Raw genomic sequence first — 18,901 nt, 5'->3', positions numbered from 1 at the left:
AGCAGTCCTTTTGCAGAGGCATACGCATGAGTGCATCCACGTGAATGAGTCCTAAACCAGTATAGACATCAGGACCCTTTGTACAGCCTAGGTTTAGGATCCTAAGGGCTTCTGCAGGACATGGCCATCATTAAAATTAAAACAGTAGCAAAAACTTTAGCACTGTTGCTACTTTAGGCACTTTTTGGCAAGGACAGGTTCACTTTAAGTAGAAAAAAAAAAAAAAAAAAAAAAAAAGAAAGTGTTGCATGTGGCACGTTTCCTCACAAGAAGGGGACAGTGGAAATAATAACCGTGTCAGCTGGTGTTTAAGTACACCGTGACACAGTTGTTTTATCTGTATGCACTCATATATACAATGTTCAGCTGTATTCACAGGGGTGCCCGCACCCTGCGGGGCAGTGGGAGTTCGTTTGCATCCAGTTCATGATGTGCTGGAGATGTCCACCGTGTCCACAGCCTTGGCACCAGACAAACAAGCCTTTCACTACGTGGTGGCATACCGCGCACATGCTGGCACACTGACGACACCTGGTGGGGAAACAAACCATTAAAAGATGTTCGGGAAGCAAAAAAAATGTAAAAGAAATCTAATATTCACCTAAGTGGATATAGCATCGGTTAGATGCTGCAACTGTCTCCTGCCGTTCCTAAGGCAGAGAACTGAGCGATCAAAGACCACTGATCATTCAGTTCTCAGCCTTCAGCACTCACTGGAGCGCCAGGCTGTGGAGGGGGCAGAAGCGGATGGCTCAGGCTCTTAGCAGCTCACTGAGCAGCTGGGTCAGTGGGTCCACCCAGATGCCTGAAGTCAGGATCTGTACAGAGCATGCAGCGGCTCTGTGATGTTAGCTGACAGCGGAAAACGGGTCACAGGAGTGCAGATTGAAATGCACTCCTGTGATCCATAGGAAAAAATAGCCCTACCTCTACTTTAATAATTTAGCTTTTGGAAAATAACACATAGTTAGGCCTCATTCAGATGGCCATCCCCCGGACCTGTCCTTCATGCATAGCTGCTTTTTGATGCCTGTGCATCCACCTTAAAGCTGCACGCAGACAGCCTAGAGAAGTGGATGCAGATGCAGCAGTTGTATGGACACAGCCACAGATCAAAATTCAATATGCAAGCAGGAGCAGGTGAACAGATCCGAATGCAAAGTGCCTTCGATTAGATCCGTGCACCGCTCCTACTTGCATGTCACACTTTGATATGCGACCATGCATCCGCTGTATGTGCATCCACTTCTATGGGCTGTCTGCATGCAGCTCCTATATAGATGGACACATAGCAAAAAAAAGTGGCTCAGCACAGAGGACTGGTGTCTCAGTGCCCATCTGAATGAGCCCTAAAAAGGAGACTTCTACTGATAGAATAGAGAAGCCATTGTTGAATCCTTTTGAATTTGCTAGGTGCCAGAGTACACATTAGGATAACCTGCTTCTTTTGTACATGGTGTGATGGTCTGCTAATCATTCCTTTGCTCACCGGTCACAGATCCAGCCCTTGTTGCTCATGGGCCTCTTGCAGTTGCTGCAGTTGATGTGGAGGGTGGTTGAAGCTTGGTTCAGGCAGTTGATGGCGCTGCAGGTGCTCAGTTTGATCACCTGGTTAGACGCGTTCCACAGTTTGAATCGCTGCAATAGGTCAATGTAGGAGGTGAACCAGTGTTCCTATAGGGGGAGAAACACATGACCTTTGTTATATATGTATGCAACAACCATACACTAAATCATACACATTCACACCCAATAACAAGTATAGAAGGGGCTTTTGTGTGAACATAGAAGAAATTTTACAGTTACCACCACATCATGGATCTACACATTACAAAATAGTCTAAGGCTGGCCATGCATTATATGATTACCTTGTACAATTTTCCTTTAGATTTACCAAAACTATATAATATATGAGGCCACACCTAAACACTTTCAGTTTGTATGCATTCAGGCAGGCCCTTGCACTACTAAGCAAATTGTATATCGTATGGTCAGGTTAACCACTTGCCCCCTGCCATATAACAAAATGACGTCGGCAAAGTGGTTGTGATATCCTGACCGGACGTCATATGACGTCTTTCAGGATATCAAGCCGCTGCGCACCCTCGGGGGCGCGCAGCACGGCGATCGTTGTTGCAGCGTGTCAGCCTGATACACCGCAACTACGATCTCCGTAAAGAGCCTCTGACGGAGGCTCTTTACCACGTGATCAGCCATGTCCAATCACGGCTGATCATGAAATCATAAACAGGAAGAGCCGTTGATCGGCTTTACCTCGCTCGCGTCTGTCAGGCGCGAGTAGAGGAGAGCCGATCGGATGCTCTCCTGACAGGGGGATCTGTGCTGATTGTTTATGTGCTGATTGTTTATCAGCACAGCCCCCCCCATCGGATGCCCACCCAGGACCACCAGGGATGCCACCTGGCCACCATACTGGACCACCAGGTATGTCACCCTAGACCACCAGGGAAATGCCAATCAGTGCCATATCAAAATGCCTGCCAGTGCCACCAGTGATGCCTGTCATGTTAAATCCATCAGTGCCCATCAATGCCACCCATAAGTACCCACCAGTGCCGCCTCATCGGTGCAGCCTATCAGTGCCCATCAGTGAAGGAGAAAACTTACTTATTTACAAATTTTTATAAAAAAAAACAAAGAAAAAAACTTTTTTTTTTTTCCCTTTTCAGAATTTTCGGGTTTTTTTTATTCGTTTAGCAAAAAATAAAAACTGCAGAGGTGATCAAATACCACCAAAAGAAAGCTCTATTTGTGAGAACAAAATGATAAAAATTTAGTATGGGTACAGTTTAAATGACAGTGACAGCGCTGAAAATTGGCCTGGGCAGGAAGGTGCGAAAGTGCCCTGTATTGAAGTGGTTAAGAATTTATCAAAATGGTCAACCTTTTGATGTAAAATTTTCATATAAACATTTGCATAATATAGTATTTCCTGCTGTTAGAGAAAAAAAAAAAAAAATACAATGGCTGCATTGCTCCATCACCTGCGTCTGCTCATCTATCTCCTTGCGGATCCGGTCCCCAAGCACAATGAGCACAGAGGCCGCCATCTGCACATCACCCTGCTGGGCGTAGAAGCACAACATGTCGCGGACAGTGGGGCTGAAGAAGTCAATGGGGAGACGGTTTTCATAAAGCGAGTGAGAGATAGAAATGAGGGAGAAGGACTCCACCGGAGTGAGGGACACGGTCTCCGCCTCATTTCCGCTTACATGGGGAGAGTCGGCTTTGTCCTGTAAGTGGTCCAGGGCCGAGGGGTTGTCAGTGATCTCATGACGAAGCGGGAAGGCCTCCTGGGGAAGAACGTACTCCTGCTCCTCCGCTGTACATGACACAAAACATATATTACAGGTTACATTAAAGATCATGGACTCCAAAAAAAAAAAAACAAAAAAAAAAAAAAAAAAAAAAAAAAAAAACAATCCTCAATCTGTGGCACAAAAAAGAAATCCATCAAGATGCTGACAAGTGTTAGAAGCCTTTGATGGTAACTGACAATTCCCAACTCAGTTTAGCTTTATTCTGGGTTTTATTGAAAGCCAAGAATATTTTTCTCTTTTTTAACCCTTTCATGCCCAAGCCCTTTCTGACATTTGTTGCTTACAAGTTCAAAGCCGTATTTTTTGCTAGAAACTTACTTAGAACCCCCAAACATTATATACAATTTTTTAACAGAGACTCTAGAGAATAAAATGGCGATCTTTGCAATATTTTATGTCACACGGTATTGGCGCAGCGGTCTTTCAAATCCAATTTTTTTGAGGAAAAAGAAATACACTTTGATGAATAAAAAAAACAAAATAAATACTGTTATTTAGAGCCGCACTTTTTTATATTTATACAAAAAAATTGGGCTAACCAAGAATGGTATTAAGCCATATAAAAATTACTAATATTTAAACATTCAAAGCATGTGCAAACATACTTAAATGTACACAGAAATAAAAAGTGCAAAGTTAATGACATTGAAAGTCCACACTGAAAAGTGATTGGAAACATTAACTATAGTCCAAAAAAGCAAGTGAAAAAGTAACAAAAAAGTGTTGATCTTGGTGAGTAGATATCAACCTCCAGGAATAAAGACAATAGTGCATGGAAATAAATTAATAGGAGAAACCTCCACCAATTAAAACTGAGGCTTACCGGAACATATGGACTCAACAAGGTATATGCCAAATGAGTCGTCAAAGCTTTGTGGTGACAATACACCAATGATTGAGAACGTCAACGTTTGGAGATGTTTTAGCACCGTAAGTTGGTAGTCACACTTTCCTCCAGGGGACACACATCACAAGAGCAAAACTCAGGAGGCAGAATTCGTTGCATGGGTTCACAGATATTAGCCATAAATGAAATAAGCGGATTCACACTATGTGGAATTTTTAACAGGAAATTTATTAAAAAACGTAATGGAAAACGCTCACATTTGAGTAGAAACAACAAGCGCTCTGGAATAATAACGTAATGGAATCAGTAGGCTCGACTCGACGTGTTTCATCTAAGAAGACATCATCTGGGGTCTTTATACCTGGAGGTTGACATCTACTCACCAGAATCAACACTTTTGTTATTTTTTGGACTATTTTTTAATAAGTGAAAAAGTAACAAAAGTGTTGAAGTGTTTATACCTGGAAGTTGATATCTACTCACCGGAATCAAGACCCCAGATGATGTCTTCTTAGATGAAACACGTCGGGTCGAGCCTACTGATTCCATTAAGTTATTATTCTAGTTATACGAGCGCTTGTTGTTTCTACTCAAATGTGAGTGTTTTCCATTACGTTTTTTAATACATTTCCTGTTAAGCGGATATACACTATGTGGAATTTTTATTTCATTTATGGCCAATATCTGTGAACCCATGCAACAAATTTCTACCTCTGAGTTTTGCTCTTGAGATGTGTGTCCCCTGGAGGAAAGTGTGACTACCAACTTCCGGTGTAAAACATCTCCAAACGTTGACGTTCTCAATCATTGGTGCATTGTCACCACAAAGCTTTGACGACTCATTTGGCATATACCTTGTTGAGTCCATATGTTCCGGTAAGCCTCAGTTTTAATTGGTGGAGGTTTCTCCTATTAATTTTTTTCCATGCACTATTGTCTTTATACCTGGAGGTTGATATCTACTCACCAAGATCAACACTTTTGTTACTTTTTCACTTGCTTTTTGGACTATAGTTAATGTTTCCAATCACTTTTCACAGTGTGGACTTTCAACGTCATTAACTTTGTACTTTTTATTTCTGTGTACATTTAAGTATGTTTGCACATGCTTTGAATATTTAAATTATTAGTAATTTTTATATGGCAGAATACCATTCTTATTTACCGCCGCACTTTTCTATATTTGTCATTTGCAATTGTCATTTGTTGTGCTGGCCGCTGTCTTTCGTTTCGCTGATAGCGCAGTATTTACAAAAATGTGAAAGATGATGCTACGCCGAGTAAATAGATACCTAACGTGTCATGCTTTGAAATTGCGCACACTCGTGGAATGACGACAAACTACAGTACCTAAAAAACTCCATAGGCGACGCTTTTAAAAAAAAAAAAAAAGAAAAAAAAAAAAAAAAAAAAAATTACTGTTCACCAGGTTAGAGTTACAAAGAAGGTCTGGTGCTAGAATTATTGCTCTCACTCTGACGATCGCAGCGATACCTCACGTGTGATTTGAACACCGTTTATATTTGCGGGCGCAACGTACATATGCGTTTTCTTTGCTGCGCGAGCACATGGGGCTCTGAAGAAACATTTTTTTTCTTTTTAATTTTCTTTATTTTACATTGTCCCTTAAAAAAAAATAAAAAAAATAAAAATTCTGATCACTTTTATTGCTGTCACAAGGAATGTAAACATCCCTTGTGACAGCAATAGGTGGCCAATAGGTGGCGACAGGTACTCTTTATGGGAGGATCGTGGGTCTAAAAGACTCCAAATCCCTCCTTTGCACTTAAAAGTATTCAGATCGCCAAAAGCTGCGATTCTGAATACTGTAATTTTTTTAAAAATCGGCGTCATTGGTAGCCGAGTAAACCGGAAGTGTTGGCTTGAATGGAGGAGAAGATTTGGATGCCGCACACCGGATGAAGTCAAAAAACTTCACTTTATTGAAAAAATGGGATCATCAAAATAACAAGACTGTCATGCAGAAAGTACAGGTAAGCTGACGCGTTTCGCACTCAGGACTGAGTGCTTACTCATAGCTAACAAATATTAAAAAGACAAACTCTTATATAGCTCAATGGAGTATCACATGATTGCCCAATTAGATGGTCATTGATTCTCAGCTGGAAGCCAATTTAATGAGGTCTCGGCATCTGCTGGCTATTTGGTGTGTTAACTGATTGAGAAATGTTTTCAAAACCGTGACATGTAAATAGATGACAAAGAATGTGAAAAAAGATGTGTATATGTACATGTGTAGGCAAAAAATATATATGTGTGTATATATATATATATATATATATATATATATATATATATATATATATATATATATATATATATATATAGTGAATCCTATCAATAAACGTGTATATAATAATGAATGTACTTCTATAACGTGTATATATAAAAGGTGATAAGTATCAAAAAAAGAGATTACTATTAGGTGAAAGGAAAAAATGTGTAAAAAATATTTCTCATTAAAAAAAGAGAAAATATATTGATAAAAATATTCAGACAACGTGCAAAGTAAATGTGAAGAGTGAATGTAATAAAACTATATGTGAACAAAATATATGAATATGATGAAACTCTCTATAATATGCCGGTGAAGTGGATGAAGCTCTCTATAATAAGCCGGAATAATACAGGTGAAATATAGAGCAATGTGACCTGAAATAATGCGTGATATGCCCGCGGTTGATAACAAGGTACATATAGGGCCCTATAATAATAGAAATAAACTGTGGGATTCAAAGACATAAAATCACGCTGATAAGGGTTGCCCTGATCTGGTCAAATGGCAGTGATATATGCAGGGTCCCAGTAGACTGACTTGTAACGTAGTGATTCTAAATGATGAGCCTGGCCGAGAGCAGGGTGTGTGTAGAATTTCAGGAATGAAGCAGCGGTGTTCAAGGTAATAGAACGCCGCTAGTCTGTGTCACACTAAATGTCTAGATGGAATTATAGTGATGGTAATAAAGTTGGTAGAGGTCTCAGCCAGTCACCCAAGTTTAAGGGATCACAAAAAGGGACAAATAAAAAACAAGTAGGTACTATAGGCTGGGATACGAAGACATAAAATCACGCTGATCAGGAACCGGAAGTGTTGTTGTGACGTCTCTTTCGGGGTTTAACATCGGAGACCCGATCAAAGACGTCCTCTCCCGCTCCTTTAGGATAACAGCCAAGCGGCTTTTAGCCGCATCGGTTGTTATCACTAAAAAGCCAACCGCTGGCTTTAAGAAAACGGTAGCTATCACCCCTTCAAGCCATGAACGCAAATTTTTGTACGGTCGGCGCAAAGGGTTAATCGTCAGTAAAGTAAGGAATGGTTACATTTTATGCCACTGAGAATTCGCTTCACTTTATAATATACATAGCAGGAAGTGAGGGTAAAAAAAAAAAAAAAATCTCCCCAAACTGAGGGAATATTATCCCTGGACCAGGTACCCACTGGAGGATTTTTACTCTATTCCTGTTCTGGGGAGAACTCAAATTTTGGATTTCTCCATCACTTTCAGTCACAATGGTTCCCAGAACAAATACACAGGGGGGGTTGATTTATTAAAACTGGAGCGCGCAAAATCTGCTGCCGCTCTGCATCAGCTTCTGCCCATGTTCACATCGGGACGATTTGACACGTCAAATCACCGGCTATTACCGGCGACAGCACAGTCCAAATGGGTGCGACGCTGACTTTGCCGCGTCGCACCGATTCCCAAAAATAGTTCCTGTACTACTTTTGGCGACTTCGAGGGCGATTTGAATAGACATCTATGCAGGAACCCACACAGATGTCTGTCAAATTGCTCTTGAAGTCGGACTGCATTGCCGGTTTGAAACCGTGCCAGTTCAGCCAAAATCGCACGATTTCAAACCCGACCTCAATGTGAACCCAGGCTCTAGGTTTTTTTTTTTTTTGTCAAAGCCTTATTGAACAAGCTGAAGTTAGAAGCTGATTGGCTTCCATGCACAGCTGCACCAGATTTTGCACTCTCCAGTTTTAGTAAACCAACCTCTCGGTGACTCTTACTCCCATTGTTCTGTTGACAAACAGGTAAAGTTGCAAATGAGACTTACGGTGGGGATGCTCGTGGTCAACCATATACAGCTCATCCTCATCTCCCTCCACATCTCCCAGCAGATAGTCAGCAGGAACATCACTGCCCTCCGTCTCTTCATTCTCTGCCAGGAAAGAATCATTGAGAATTAGACTTACACTGAAATAAAATATACCTAAACAGTGTATAAAATAACAGAAAAATATTAAAAATAGCCATTTACATCAATTTAGGTTAGCCCTAAACAGAAAATAGCGAGCTAGTCACAGAATCAAGATCATCATAGGAGGCCTGTTTAGGAGTTAAAGTGATTGCAAGGGTTCCTTTGTTACTTAAAAAAAAAAAAAAAAACATATCATACTTACCTCCACTGTGCAGCTCATTTTGCACAGAGTGAACCCGAACCTGCTCTTCTGGGGTCCCCCGGCAGCTCTTCCCCGCATCAGGTAACCCCCTAGGAGAAGTGCTCTCCCAAGGGGGTTACCTTGCGGGTGTGCTCCCGAGTCCAGCATTCAGTGTCCATAGCCGCCGAATGTATGACTTGGCCCCTTCCCCCCGCGTCATTGGATTTTATTGACAGCAGCGAGAGCCAATGGCTGCGCTGCTATCAATCTATCCATTTAAGAGCCGAGAACCCTGGGTGAAGAGACAGCGTGTCCCCGCCGAGTCAAGTTCCAGGGCTCAGGTAAGTAAAACAGGGGGGCTGGAGGGCCGGTCACTGCCAGGTGTTTTTTCACCTTAATGCATAGGATGTATTAAGGTGAAAAAACACGAAGGTTTACAACCCCTTTAAAGAGACCTTGTCCTTAGACCTCACTTTTTAAAAAAGAAAACCTTTCATCATTAGAGGATAATAAAGATTTGAATGTTCCTCATTATTGTGACCGTGTAGGAACCTGACCATTTCCTGGAATAGTCAATTCCTGTCTCTGCTAGCTCACACACCCTCCCCGCTGCTATGTAAGCAGAAAATAGGAGTCCACACAGCTACTTCCTAGTAAAGCAGGCTTGAATGGAGGAGAAGATTTGGATGCCGCACACTGGATGTAGTCAAAAAACTTCACTCTATTGAAAAAATGGGATCATCAAAACAACAAGACTGTCATGCAGAAAGTACAGGTAAGCTGACGCGTTTCGCACTCAGGACTGAGTGCTTACTCATAGCTCATGAGTAAGCACTCAGTCCTGAGTGCGAAATGCGTCAGCTTACCTGTACTTTCTGCATGACAGTCTTGTTGTTTTGATGATCCCATTTTTTCAATAAAGTGAAGTTTTTTGACTACATCCAGTGTGCGGCATCCAAATCTTCTCCCCCATTCAAGCCTGCTTTGCCTAGCATTCAGCCAGCACCTGGAGCTCTTCTGCTCTGAAACTTCTACTTACACCTGGGTCAGTGTCAGCCTGAGCGGTGGAAACACTTTTTCTTTGCTTGTCTGCATCTAAGGATATATACTTCCTAGTAAACACAGGATTTCAGGAAGGATCAGCGATCTGTGCACCCATTGCTGGAACAGAGTAATTAGTGCTCAAAAATGGTAAAGAAAGCAGAAGCTGATTTTAAAGGAGTTCACCTTTAAAAAAAATAAAATAAAAATAAATGTACATTTCCTTGCAGGTAAAAAAAAAAAAAATGCATTTATTATTTATATCAGCAGATCAGGGGTGATGTGATGTCCAACTCCTGCAGACTTTCAGCATAGCTGTCCCTCCTCTTGCTTTGTATGGACAGGCAGTTACCTGAAAGTAGGAAGTTCAATAGACTACGAGAGAGCTCACCCTTGCAGTTCATTGTGAACAATAAGTCATCAGCTGCAATGGCATTCAGGAAACTGTGTGGGAGTGGAGCCCTGCATGGCTGCACGGTTTTCAAATAGAGACAGTGGTTGCTGGGAGAAGATCACCCTGCCCACGGCCAAAAAAAGGGGGGGGGGGGGGGGGAGGAGGCTGAAGATGCTGGAACAAGTTACATGTCCCACACTAAAAATGGGTGCAACATGCAACAATGTTCCAAAGAGCGGTGGTGTCACTGTTGGCAATATTTAGTGCTCTGCTGTGTGTGAGCTCCTACTACGCAACACCTTTGTGCGCTCATTACAAAAATGGCAGGATGTTCAGACATTGCAAGGGAATACTATAGGCCAGGGATATGCAATTAGCGGACCTCCAACTGGTGCAAAACTACAAGTCCCATCATGCCTCTGCCTCTGGGTGTCATGCTTGTGGCTGTCAGAGTCTTGCTATGCCTCATGGGACAACAGCTGGAGGTCCACTAATTGTATATCCCTGCTATAGAGCTTCACTAGAGTGGCAGCCCAGAGTTTGCCTGGGACTACTGATGTCACATCCAAGATGGTGGCACCCAGAGGAAGTCATAGGCCTGTTCAGTATCATAAGGTCAATAATTCTGGGAAGATCAAATGCAAAAAAAGTAAAAAAAACATACATAAAATATGCTACTGCTTCATGACTAAAGCTGGCTGTAGATGGTTCAAATCTTAGCCAGTTCAGCAGGGACAGGCTGAGATTTGGAACCATCTATGGGCAGGCTCATTGTATCCAAGTCAATCCAATCAATCGACTTGGGTACAACCAGCATGTTGGATTTATAGCATACGATTATTGCCAGTGGCTATAGCCATCCCTGTGTTCTCCCGACAGGGACAGCTACCCACACACCCCCGAACACTATAGCTCCACGGGAGGTGGACAACACCAGCTTTGTTGATGGGGAACCAAGCGATTTTCTTTCCTGCAACCCGTGGTTGTAAGAAAGAAAATGCATAATCTATGGCCTGCTATACCCGTACTGGGGAGAAACGCTTAGAAAGAGTAGGAGAGGGTCTGGTGGCGAGGGAAGTGCCACAGTCTGGCTTTGCAAGTTTTAACCACTGCAATAAAATGAGAAAAAAAAAAAAACACAGAAGTGAATTCGGTTTGTATCACGAAAAAAAGTAAATTATGGAAAGATTTGGCAAGTTTGTTGCCGATATTAATAGTATGGGGACTAAGATTTGATTGATGCAGCATTATAGGGGTTAGCCCAAGGAAATTCGTATACAGCTCCTCTCTCCTTACCATCATTATTAATGGCTGCCGAGTCCATGAGAACACTGTCCGCTCGGCTGTCTCCCTTGCTGTGCTCCAGTCTGGCTTCACTGCCCATCCCAGAGGGCATTTCCTTTATGCTGAAGCTGAGGGAAGAGGGTGCCAGTTACAGATTGGAAGCCAGGAAATAGAAGTCACACAAAGCATATATAAACCAAAACTCTCATATAAGCTTTATTATGCTAATGTCATTCAAATAATCATTTTCAATATTTTTTTTTTTGAATTGGCACCTTCTTTCTACCCCTCTGTGTTTACCAAAGAAGACAGGTGGCAGTGGTGCCGGGATTACACCAGAGAGCCGGGGAACAGGGTCGGGGGGGGGGGGGGGGGGGCCTTCCATGCCCTGTAGAAGTGACTGAGAGACTGTAGAACTGCTTAGATCACTTCTATATTAAAGCCCATTGCTGGCCAAACATTTCATACTGGGATCATGGCTCCTGGTTTAACCACTTCACACTCTTGGGACATATTGTACATTCTCCAGTTGAAGTGGTTAAAATACCGGCTAGTGATCCTGCCATAAAGGCCCCTCCCTGTACAGACACCTCCTGTTATAGGCTGCCAGCTTTCTGTTCCTGACTCCCAACTGTGAGAGATTTTACAAGCCAAATGTCATTTGGTTATGGTTTAACCAGTTCAGCTCCCACACCTGTACACCCCCTTTTGGAGGCTGCCACTTTGCTGAAATCCAGAGCCCCTGAGCAGCAGTAAATCTGTCAGCAGATCAGCCTCTACATTTTCGTCAGTGCCAAAAAAAAAAATAGAGAGCAACTGAGCATGTGCAGAGCAAGGTGAGACAGTGTATTACAGGATTCTAAAAACAGTACAGGCACTTATTTTTAATGTTTTACATCGCTATACCTGCATAGGGGTCAGCCTGAAGTCATCGAGCAGGACTTAATTCTCTGACTAAAGTTCTCCTTTAAATAGCAATAGATTCATATAATATATCTTTATCAATTAGACCAACCGGACGAAGTTTGCTGCTTAAAATATAAATATATATATATATATAATGGCATCCAAACAACCCTGATGGAGTATCCTAGTCCAGTGTGATCGGTGGGGCCTTAACCATCTCTCAAATTACCCTTCTAAAGTCATCTACCCCCTTCATTTTAAATGTCATAGGGGGAGTTTGAGACCCTTGTTAAGTTCTTATTGCAAACCTAATTTCGTCTGTCTCTTGACAGTTATACGAGGTGTTCTTTATATTTCGGATTCTTTATTATGCATTTGTCCATTTATTGTGTTGGGCCTTGCAGGCCGATATATCACCTGTTCTTACTCTTTTTTTGACATCCAATAATCGTATTGAAAAGAAACAGTAGATACAAAAGTAGGTCTAGTCACACAGGCGTTTAGCCACACTGTGAATCCCAGCAGCAACCTACTGATGGGATTGGCAGCCGCGTGTGGATAGCTGCATCCGTTGAGCCTGTACCGTGCAATGACAGGCTGTCAGTGGCTGCAGTTATTCATGACTGTGCGAACAGCCAGGGAGTACCTGCGGTGATTGTGGATGGACGCACACATAGCTATCTATATACAGCTGTCAATCCCAGCTGCAGCAATCAGATTTTTGCCTCTCAGATTCAAAACATGGCTAAACAACATGTGCAAATAGCCTAACAATGCTACTTTGCATCTCTTCATCTCCTGTCTGAACAGTGTTTACAAACACTGTAAGACCTTTTTTGACAGCAGGCGCTTCTACGGTTTCTCCATTTACACAGCAACTCCAGGCCGTCATTTTGACAGACAGGAACTGCCAGCAAGTGGGGGGGGGGGGGGAGCAGGAGCGAAGCATAATTCACAGGATGTACTCTACATGCCCTGTGTACTTCACTCGTTTTTTGGGGGTTGTGTAGCAAACTCAGTGTCCACAACTGGTCAATCCTACAAGCTCACCTGTTAAGGAGTGGCAAAGCGTTTCCACTTTTGCTTAAGCTGTGGTTCAGATTGGCGGGTGGCACGGTGCCCTGGCTGCAGTAGATGATTCTGAGCATTGTCCAAGTCTGAGCAACCTAGAAGTACAAGAAACAGAAGTGATGAGGACTTCCTAGTCCCATAGACAGAGGTCCAATTGCTGAATCCATTTGTATGGACCTCAAAAGCCAAAAACAGTCCAACCCAGGCATCAACAGGAAACTGAATAAAGGGGAGCCATTGTATATTTTAGGGAGAACATTCTGTATATTTTTAGGCTTACCTTGATGTCATTTTTTGTTTTTTTTACATCAATTTAAAAAACTGAACCCTGAGAGAGAAAGGCTAAACACACAGCTAACACTCGCCTATGTGATCAGCCGTGTCCAATCACAGCTAATCACAATGTCAACAGAAGCCGGTTACTGACTCTTCACCGAGGAGAGGAGAAAAGAGACGATAATCGGCTTCTGCAAAAGTGCTGCCAATCAGTGCTGGAGAAAAATTACCCGTTTGCAAAATGTTATAACAAGCTATGAAAAAAGTTTTTTTTTCCAGTCTATTTGTTTATTTAGCAAAAAAAAAAAAAAACACCCAGTGGTAATTAAATACCACCAAAAGAAAGCTCTATTTGTGTGAAAAAAAAAAAAAAAAGATAAAAATGTAGTTTGTGTACAGTGTTGCATGACCGCGCAATTGTCATTCAAAGTGTGACAGCGCTGAAAGCTGAAAATTGGCCTGGGCAGGAAGGGGGTAAAAGTGCCAAAATGGGCAAGTGTTTAAATACAAGCTGGGTAAATGGCCAATCCCCTACCCAACGATTACATGCTGTAGCAGCAGTACACAGGTAAAGTCTTTACCCGATTCCCAACTCCAATATGTAGATTAAGGTTTTCCAGCATGACACCCTGTGATGAGGGAACGTTAAAATAAAAGTAAGTTTTTTTTTGTTTTTTTATTTACCTAGGTGGATGCATCGGTTTGATGCTGCATCTGTCCCCCGCCGCCTCTGCACTGAGAACTGAGCGATCGAACACCGCCGAAGGCTCGAGTCACAGCTCTCCTCTCTGCTCCTCCACGCTCACTAGAGGAGGGGGCGGAGATCGGCCGTCTCAGGCTCTCAGCAGCTCGCTGAGAGGCTGAGATGGGTGTCAGTCCAGGCACCTGGCGGATCCAGACTTTGTTGCCAGGATGATGTGGTGTCTGGACTGATATTGGTGACGTCAGCAGAGAGTGGACTTCAGCCCGCTCTCTGCTGAAAATGGGTCACAGGAGTGCAAAACAATTTGGCTGTACTTCTATGGATCACAGCAGTGCAAACAAGCTCAGGCTGGACTTCTCCTTTAACCACTAGACATCCGCGCTATGGCCGAATGACGGCCACAGCGCGGACCTGCATTCCCGGGAGGCAGTCATATGACAGCCTCCCCTGTGCACGCTCCCTGCAGGGCGCGCGTCGGGCGCGCTGTGATCACTGAGTCTATGAGACTCGGCTGATCACTGATCCGTGTAAGGGGCCGGTCCCGGCCCCTTACCATGTGATCAGCTGTCAGCCAATGACAGCTGATTACCGATGTTTTGTTTACATCATCTGATCGTTTTTTTTTTTTTTTACTCAGGCTGACAGCGCAAGTAGAAAAAAAAGCCGGTCACCGGCTCACATGTCAGGGACATCGGTCCCGAAGTGGAAGAGGCACATCTGCCTCATCAGTGCCCACTAAAAGTGCCACCTAACAGTGCCCACAGTGCCACCTATCAATGCAAACAAGTGCCACCTATCAATGCCGACCTGTAGTGCCAATCACTGCCACCTGCCAGTGCTGCCTATCACTGCCACCCATCAGTGCCCATCACTGCCACCTCATCAGCGTACATCAATGAAGGAGAAAAATTACCCGTTTTAAATTTTTTATAACAAAATAAAATTTTTTTTTTTTAAAAATTCAGTTTTTTTAATTTTTTTTAACAAAAAGTAAAAACCGCAGAGGTGATCAAATACCACCAAAAGAAAGCTCTATTTGTGGTGAAAAAAATTATAAAAATTTAATTTGGGTACAGTGTTGAATTACCGCGCAATTGTCAAAGTGCGTCAGCACTGAAAATCGGTCTGGATAGGAGGGGGTTTAAGTGCCCTATAAGCAAGTGGTTAAACCATTCGTCATACTGCGGCAGGTCAGCACGATCCCGCGAACCGTCCTAGCTGTATGTCGGTCTCTTTAAGCAGGATAGCAGGTGCTCATGCGCCCGCTACACAGCGGGGGTTCCGATGCTCGTGACGCAACCGCCGGCCAGGAGCGATCGCAGGCATGAGAGGTAGAACAGGGACGTGTGTGTGTGTAAACACACAAATGCCTCTTCTGTGAGGAGAGATTGTGAGTTCCTACGAGCTGGGAACCACAATCTGTCATCTCCTATAGTCAGTCCTATCCCCACTGCAGTTAGAACACACACAGCGAACACAGTTAACCCCTTGATTGCCCCCTAGTGTTAACCCCTTCCCTGCCAGTGACATTCATACAGTAATCGGTGCATTTTTATAGCACTGATCGTTGTATAAATTCCAATGGTCCCAAAAATGTGTCAAAAGTGTCCGATATGTCCGCCATAATCTCGCAGTCCTGATTAAAAAAAAAAAAACACCCACACACGCAGATCACCGCCATTACTAGTAAAAAAAAAAAAAAAAAAAAAAAAAAAAAAATAATATAATAAAAATGCCATAAATCTATCCCCTATTTTTGTAGACGCTATAACTTTTGCGCAAACCAATCAATATACGCTTTTTGCGATTTTTATTACCAAAAATATGTAGAAGAATACATATCGACCTAAACTGAGGAAAAAAATTAGCTTTAGTTAAAAAAAAATATTTATTACAGCAAAAAGTACAAAATAGTGTTTTTTTTCAAAATTGTTGCTATTTTTTAGTTTATAGTGCAAAAAATAAAAACCGCAGAGATGATCAAATAGCACCAAAAGAAAGCTCTATTTGTGGGGGGGGCGTCAATTTTGTTTGGGTACAGCGTCGCACGACCGCGCAATTGTCAGTTAAAGTGGCGCAGTGCCAAATTGCAAAAAAATGGCCTGGTCATTGAGCAGCCAATTCTCCTGGGGCTGAAATGGTTATTCTACGTCCTGTTTGACAGCTGACTCTGAGAGGCTTTCAGCTGTCAGACTAGGCTGGCGCTGATGATCCACCTGGCTGGTGGATTAATTCACAAAAAATACGATTTAGGCCTGCAGATGCCATTGTAGTCTGTAGATGGCGGTTTAATAGTGTAATTATCAAATTCAGTTACAGTATTAAAAAAATTCATCTTTTCCAAGATAGGCATTAAAACCCTGAGTGACATTACTCTTAGGGGGAGCTTGCTCATTTAAGTTGAATGTAAATCTTATATCTACATCTTGAATCATTTAAGAAGTTGAATTTGCTCTCCCAAACGTCTTTTGCACCTGCAGCATGCCTTTACCTCGTAGTTTGGTGCTCTTCAAACAGATTTGCTCATTCCTTATTGAGAATCTATTGCATAATGAATCCCTTAAGAAGCCCTTATCTGTGATCTATAACCTCTTACACTCTGGAAAATTTTACCCCCTTCATGACCAGGCCATTTTTTGCTATTCGGCTACTTTAAAGCAGAGTTCCACCCAAAAATGGAACTTCCACTTTTCCGGTTCCTCCCCCCCTCAGGTGTCACAATTGGCACCATGCGGGGGGGAGCAGATACCTGTCTAATACAGGTATTTTGTTCCCACTTCCGGGCATAGATACCTGAGCCATCCGCGGGTATCTACGCCACTTCGGCACCTTCTCCGTTCCCCCCCCCTGCTGTCTTCTGGGAAACACAGGTCCCAGGAGGCAGCAAAGACCAGTGGAATTGCGAGACGCGCATGCACAGTACGGAACCAGGAATTGAAGCTGCAAAGCTTCACTTCCTGACCCCTTATCGAAGATGGCGGTGGCAGCACCTGAGAGCCGAGGGACGGGTCAGTTTCGGGTGCCAAAATCACAGCGCCCTGGGACAGGTGAGTGTCCTTATTTTAAAAGTAGGCAGCTGCAGTATTTGTAGCTGCTGACTTTAAAAAAAAAAAAAATTTCGGCGGAACTCCGCTTTAACTGGTAATTGCGCAGTCATGCAACACTGTACACAAAACAAAATGGATATCTTTTTTTCACACAAATAGAGCTTTCTTTTGGTGGTATTTGATCACCTCTGGGTTTTTTTTCTGCGAAATAAACTAAAAGGCTTAAAAAAAACTTTTTTTCTTCTTTTCTAAAAGTTTCCTCTCTGCCATAAAACATATCCAAAAAAAAATAAAGAAAAAAAAAAAAAAAAAGAAAAAAAAAAAAAATTTTTTTTTATAAATTTTGGCCAAAATTTATTCTGCTACAGGTTTTTGATTAAAAAAAAAAATCCCAACAAGTACATACTGATTGGTTTGGGTGAAAGTTATAGCGCCTACAATTTATGGCATATATACTGGAATCTATTTTTTTTTTTTTTTTTCAATACTGCTAATGGTGGCGATCAGCAACTTATAACGAGACGGTGGAAACTGCCACTGACATCACCAGTGACATAAATACAGTGATCATTGATAATACGGTTGCTGTACTAATGACACTGGCTGGGAAGAGGTTATCAGTGTGCCTATGTGTAATATGTGCTGCTTTTCACTAATGATCTCTCCATTTTTCCGAAACCAATAGATCGCTCCCTCTGTATAGAGCCCTGTATTGTCTATCAAAAACAGAGCTCTGGGCTGTGATTGCACACAGCCGATCAGCAGGTCCAAGCCGTGAATAACAGCGGGAGACAGGCAAGGGAGACTTCTCCCTTTACCAATGCCTACACCTAATTCTGAATTCATGGGGCCTTCATTCTGGTGGTCTTAAATGCTGGGTGGCTGCGAGCTATACCATGGCCTCAAGTTTAGGAACGGACGGTTTACAGACCACATTTGCTGATATTCGTTTTTCCACCAGTTAATTGTACTGATTTCCCGGACCCAGATAGGACGTCGCCCAGTCTCGGCGTGCAACACGGTGATCACGCGTGAGCTCTGTCCCTAGGACACAGCGCGACCCCGATCTCGTTAAAGAGCCGTGGCCCTTTACCCATGTGATCGGCTGTGTCCAATCACAGCTGATCACATATAAACAAGGAGATGCCGTTTATCGGCTTTCATCACTTCACACTGACAGAGTGAGGAGAGAAGAGTCGATCAGCGGCATCTCCTCACAGGGGAGACCAGTATGGTAAACAGTGCCCCGATTACAGTGCAGTCCCAACAGTGCCCACCAGTGTCGCCACTCTGTGCCCATCTGTGATGTTAAACTGTACCCATCAGTGAAACCAGTCAGTTTCCAGTGATGACAATTTGTGCCCAGTGAGGCAAATCTGTGCCCATCAGTGCCACCAGTGTTGCATAGTAGTGCCACTCCATCAATGCCGCCTCATCAGCGCAGATCAGTGAAGGAGAAAAATTACTTTAAATTTACTAAATTTACTGACAAACTAAGAAAAACTTTATTTTTTCCTTTCAAAACTTTGTCTTTTTTTGTTTTTTTTTTTAGCAAAAAATAAAAAACCCAGCAGTGATT

The 18,901-nt window shown here is 42.7% G+C and overlaps 1 protein-coding gene across 1 annotated transcript in view; it reads right to left on the bottom strand.

The window, feature by feature from the left end:
- Positions 1-213: 213 nt before the first annotated feature.
- Positions 214-18,901, bottom strand: part of WDR24 (WD repeat domain 24) — a 45,456-nt gene continuing 26,768 nt past the window's right edge. The window contains exons 5-10 of the mRNA XM_073636277.1: positions 13,276-13,391; positions 11,332-11,447; positions 8,276-8,380; positions 3,007-3,344; positions 1,490-1,674; positions 214-531 (exon numbers count right to left, since the gene is read on the bottom strand). Coding sequence (XP_073492378.1) covers positions 363-531; positions 1,490-1,674; positions 3,007-3,344; positions 8,276-8,380; positions 11,332-11,447; positions 13,276-13,391 — 1,029 coding nt within the window. The 3' untranslated portion in view covers positions 214-362. The remainder of the gene's footprint in view (positions 532-1,489; positions 1,675-3,006; positions 3,345-8,275; positions 8,381-11,331; positions 11,448-13,275; positions 13,392-18,901) is intronic.

The sequence above is a fragment of the Aquarana catesbeiana genome, linkage group LG06 (genome assembly GCF_042186555.1).
Source record: "Aquarana catesbeiana isolate 2022-GZ linkage group LG06, ASM4218655v1, whole genome shotgun sequence".
Taxonomy (NCBI): Eukaryota; Metazoa; Chordata; class Amphibia; order Anura; family Ranidae; genus Aquarana; species Aquarana catesbeiana.
Note: the sequence above shows the minus strand (reverse complement) of the source record. Positions and strands in the feature narration are given on the sequence as shown.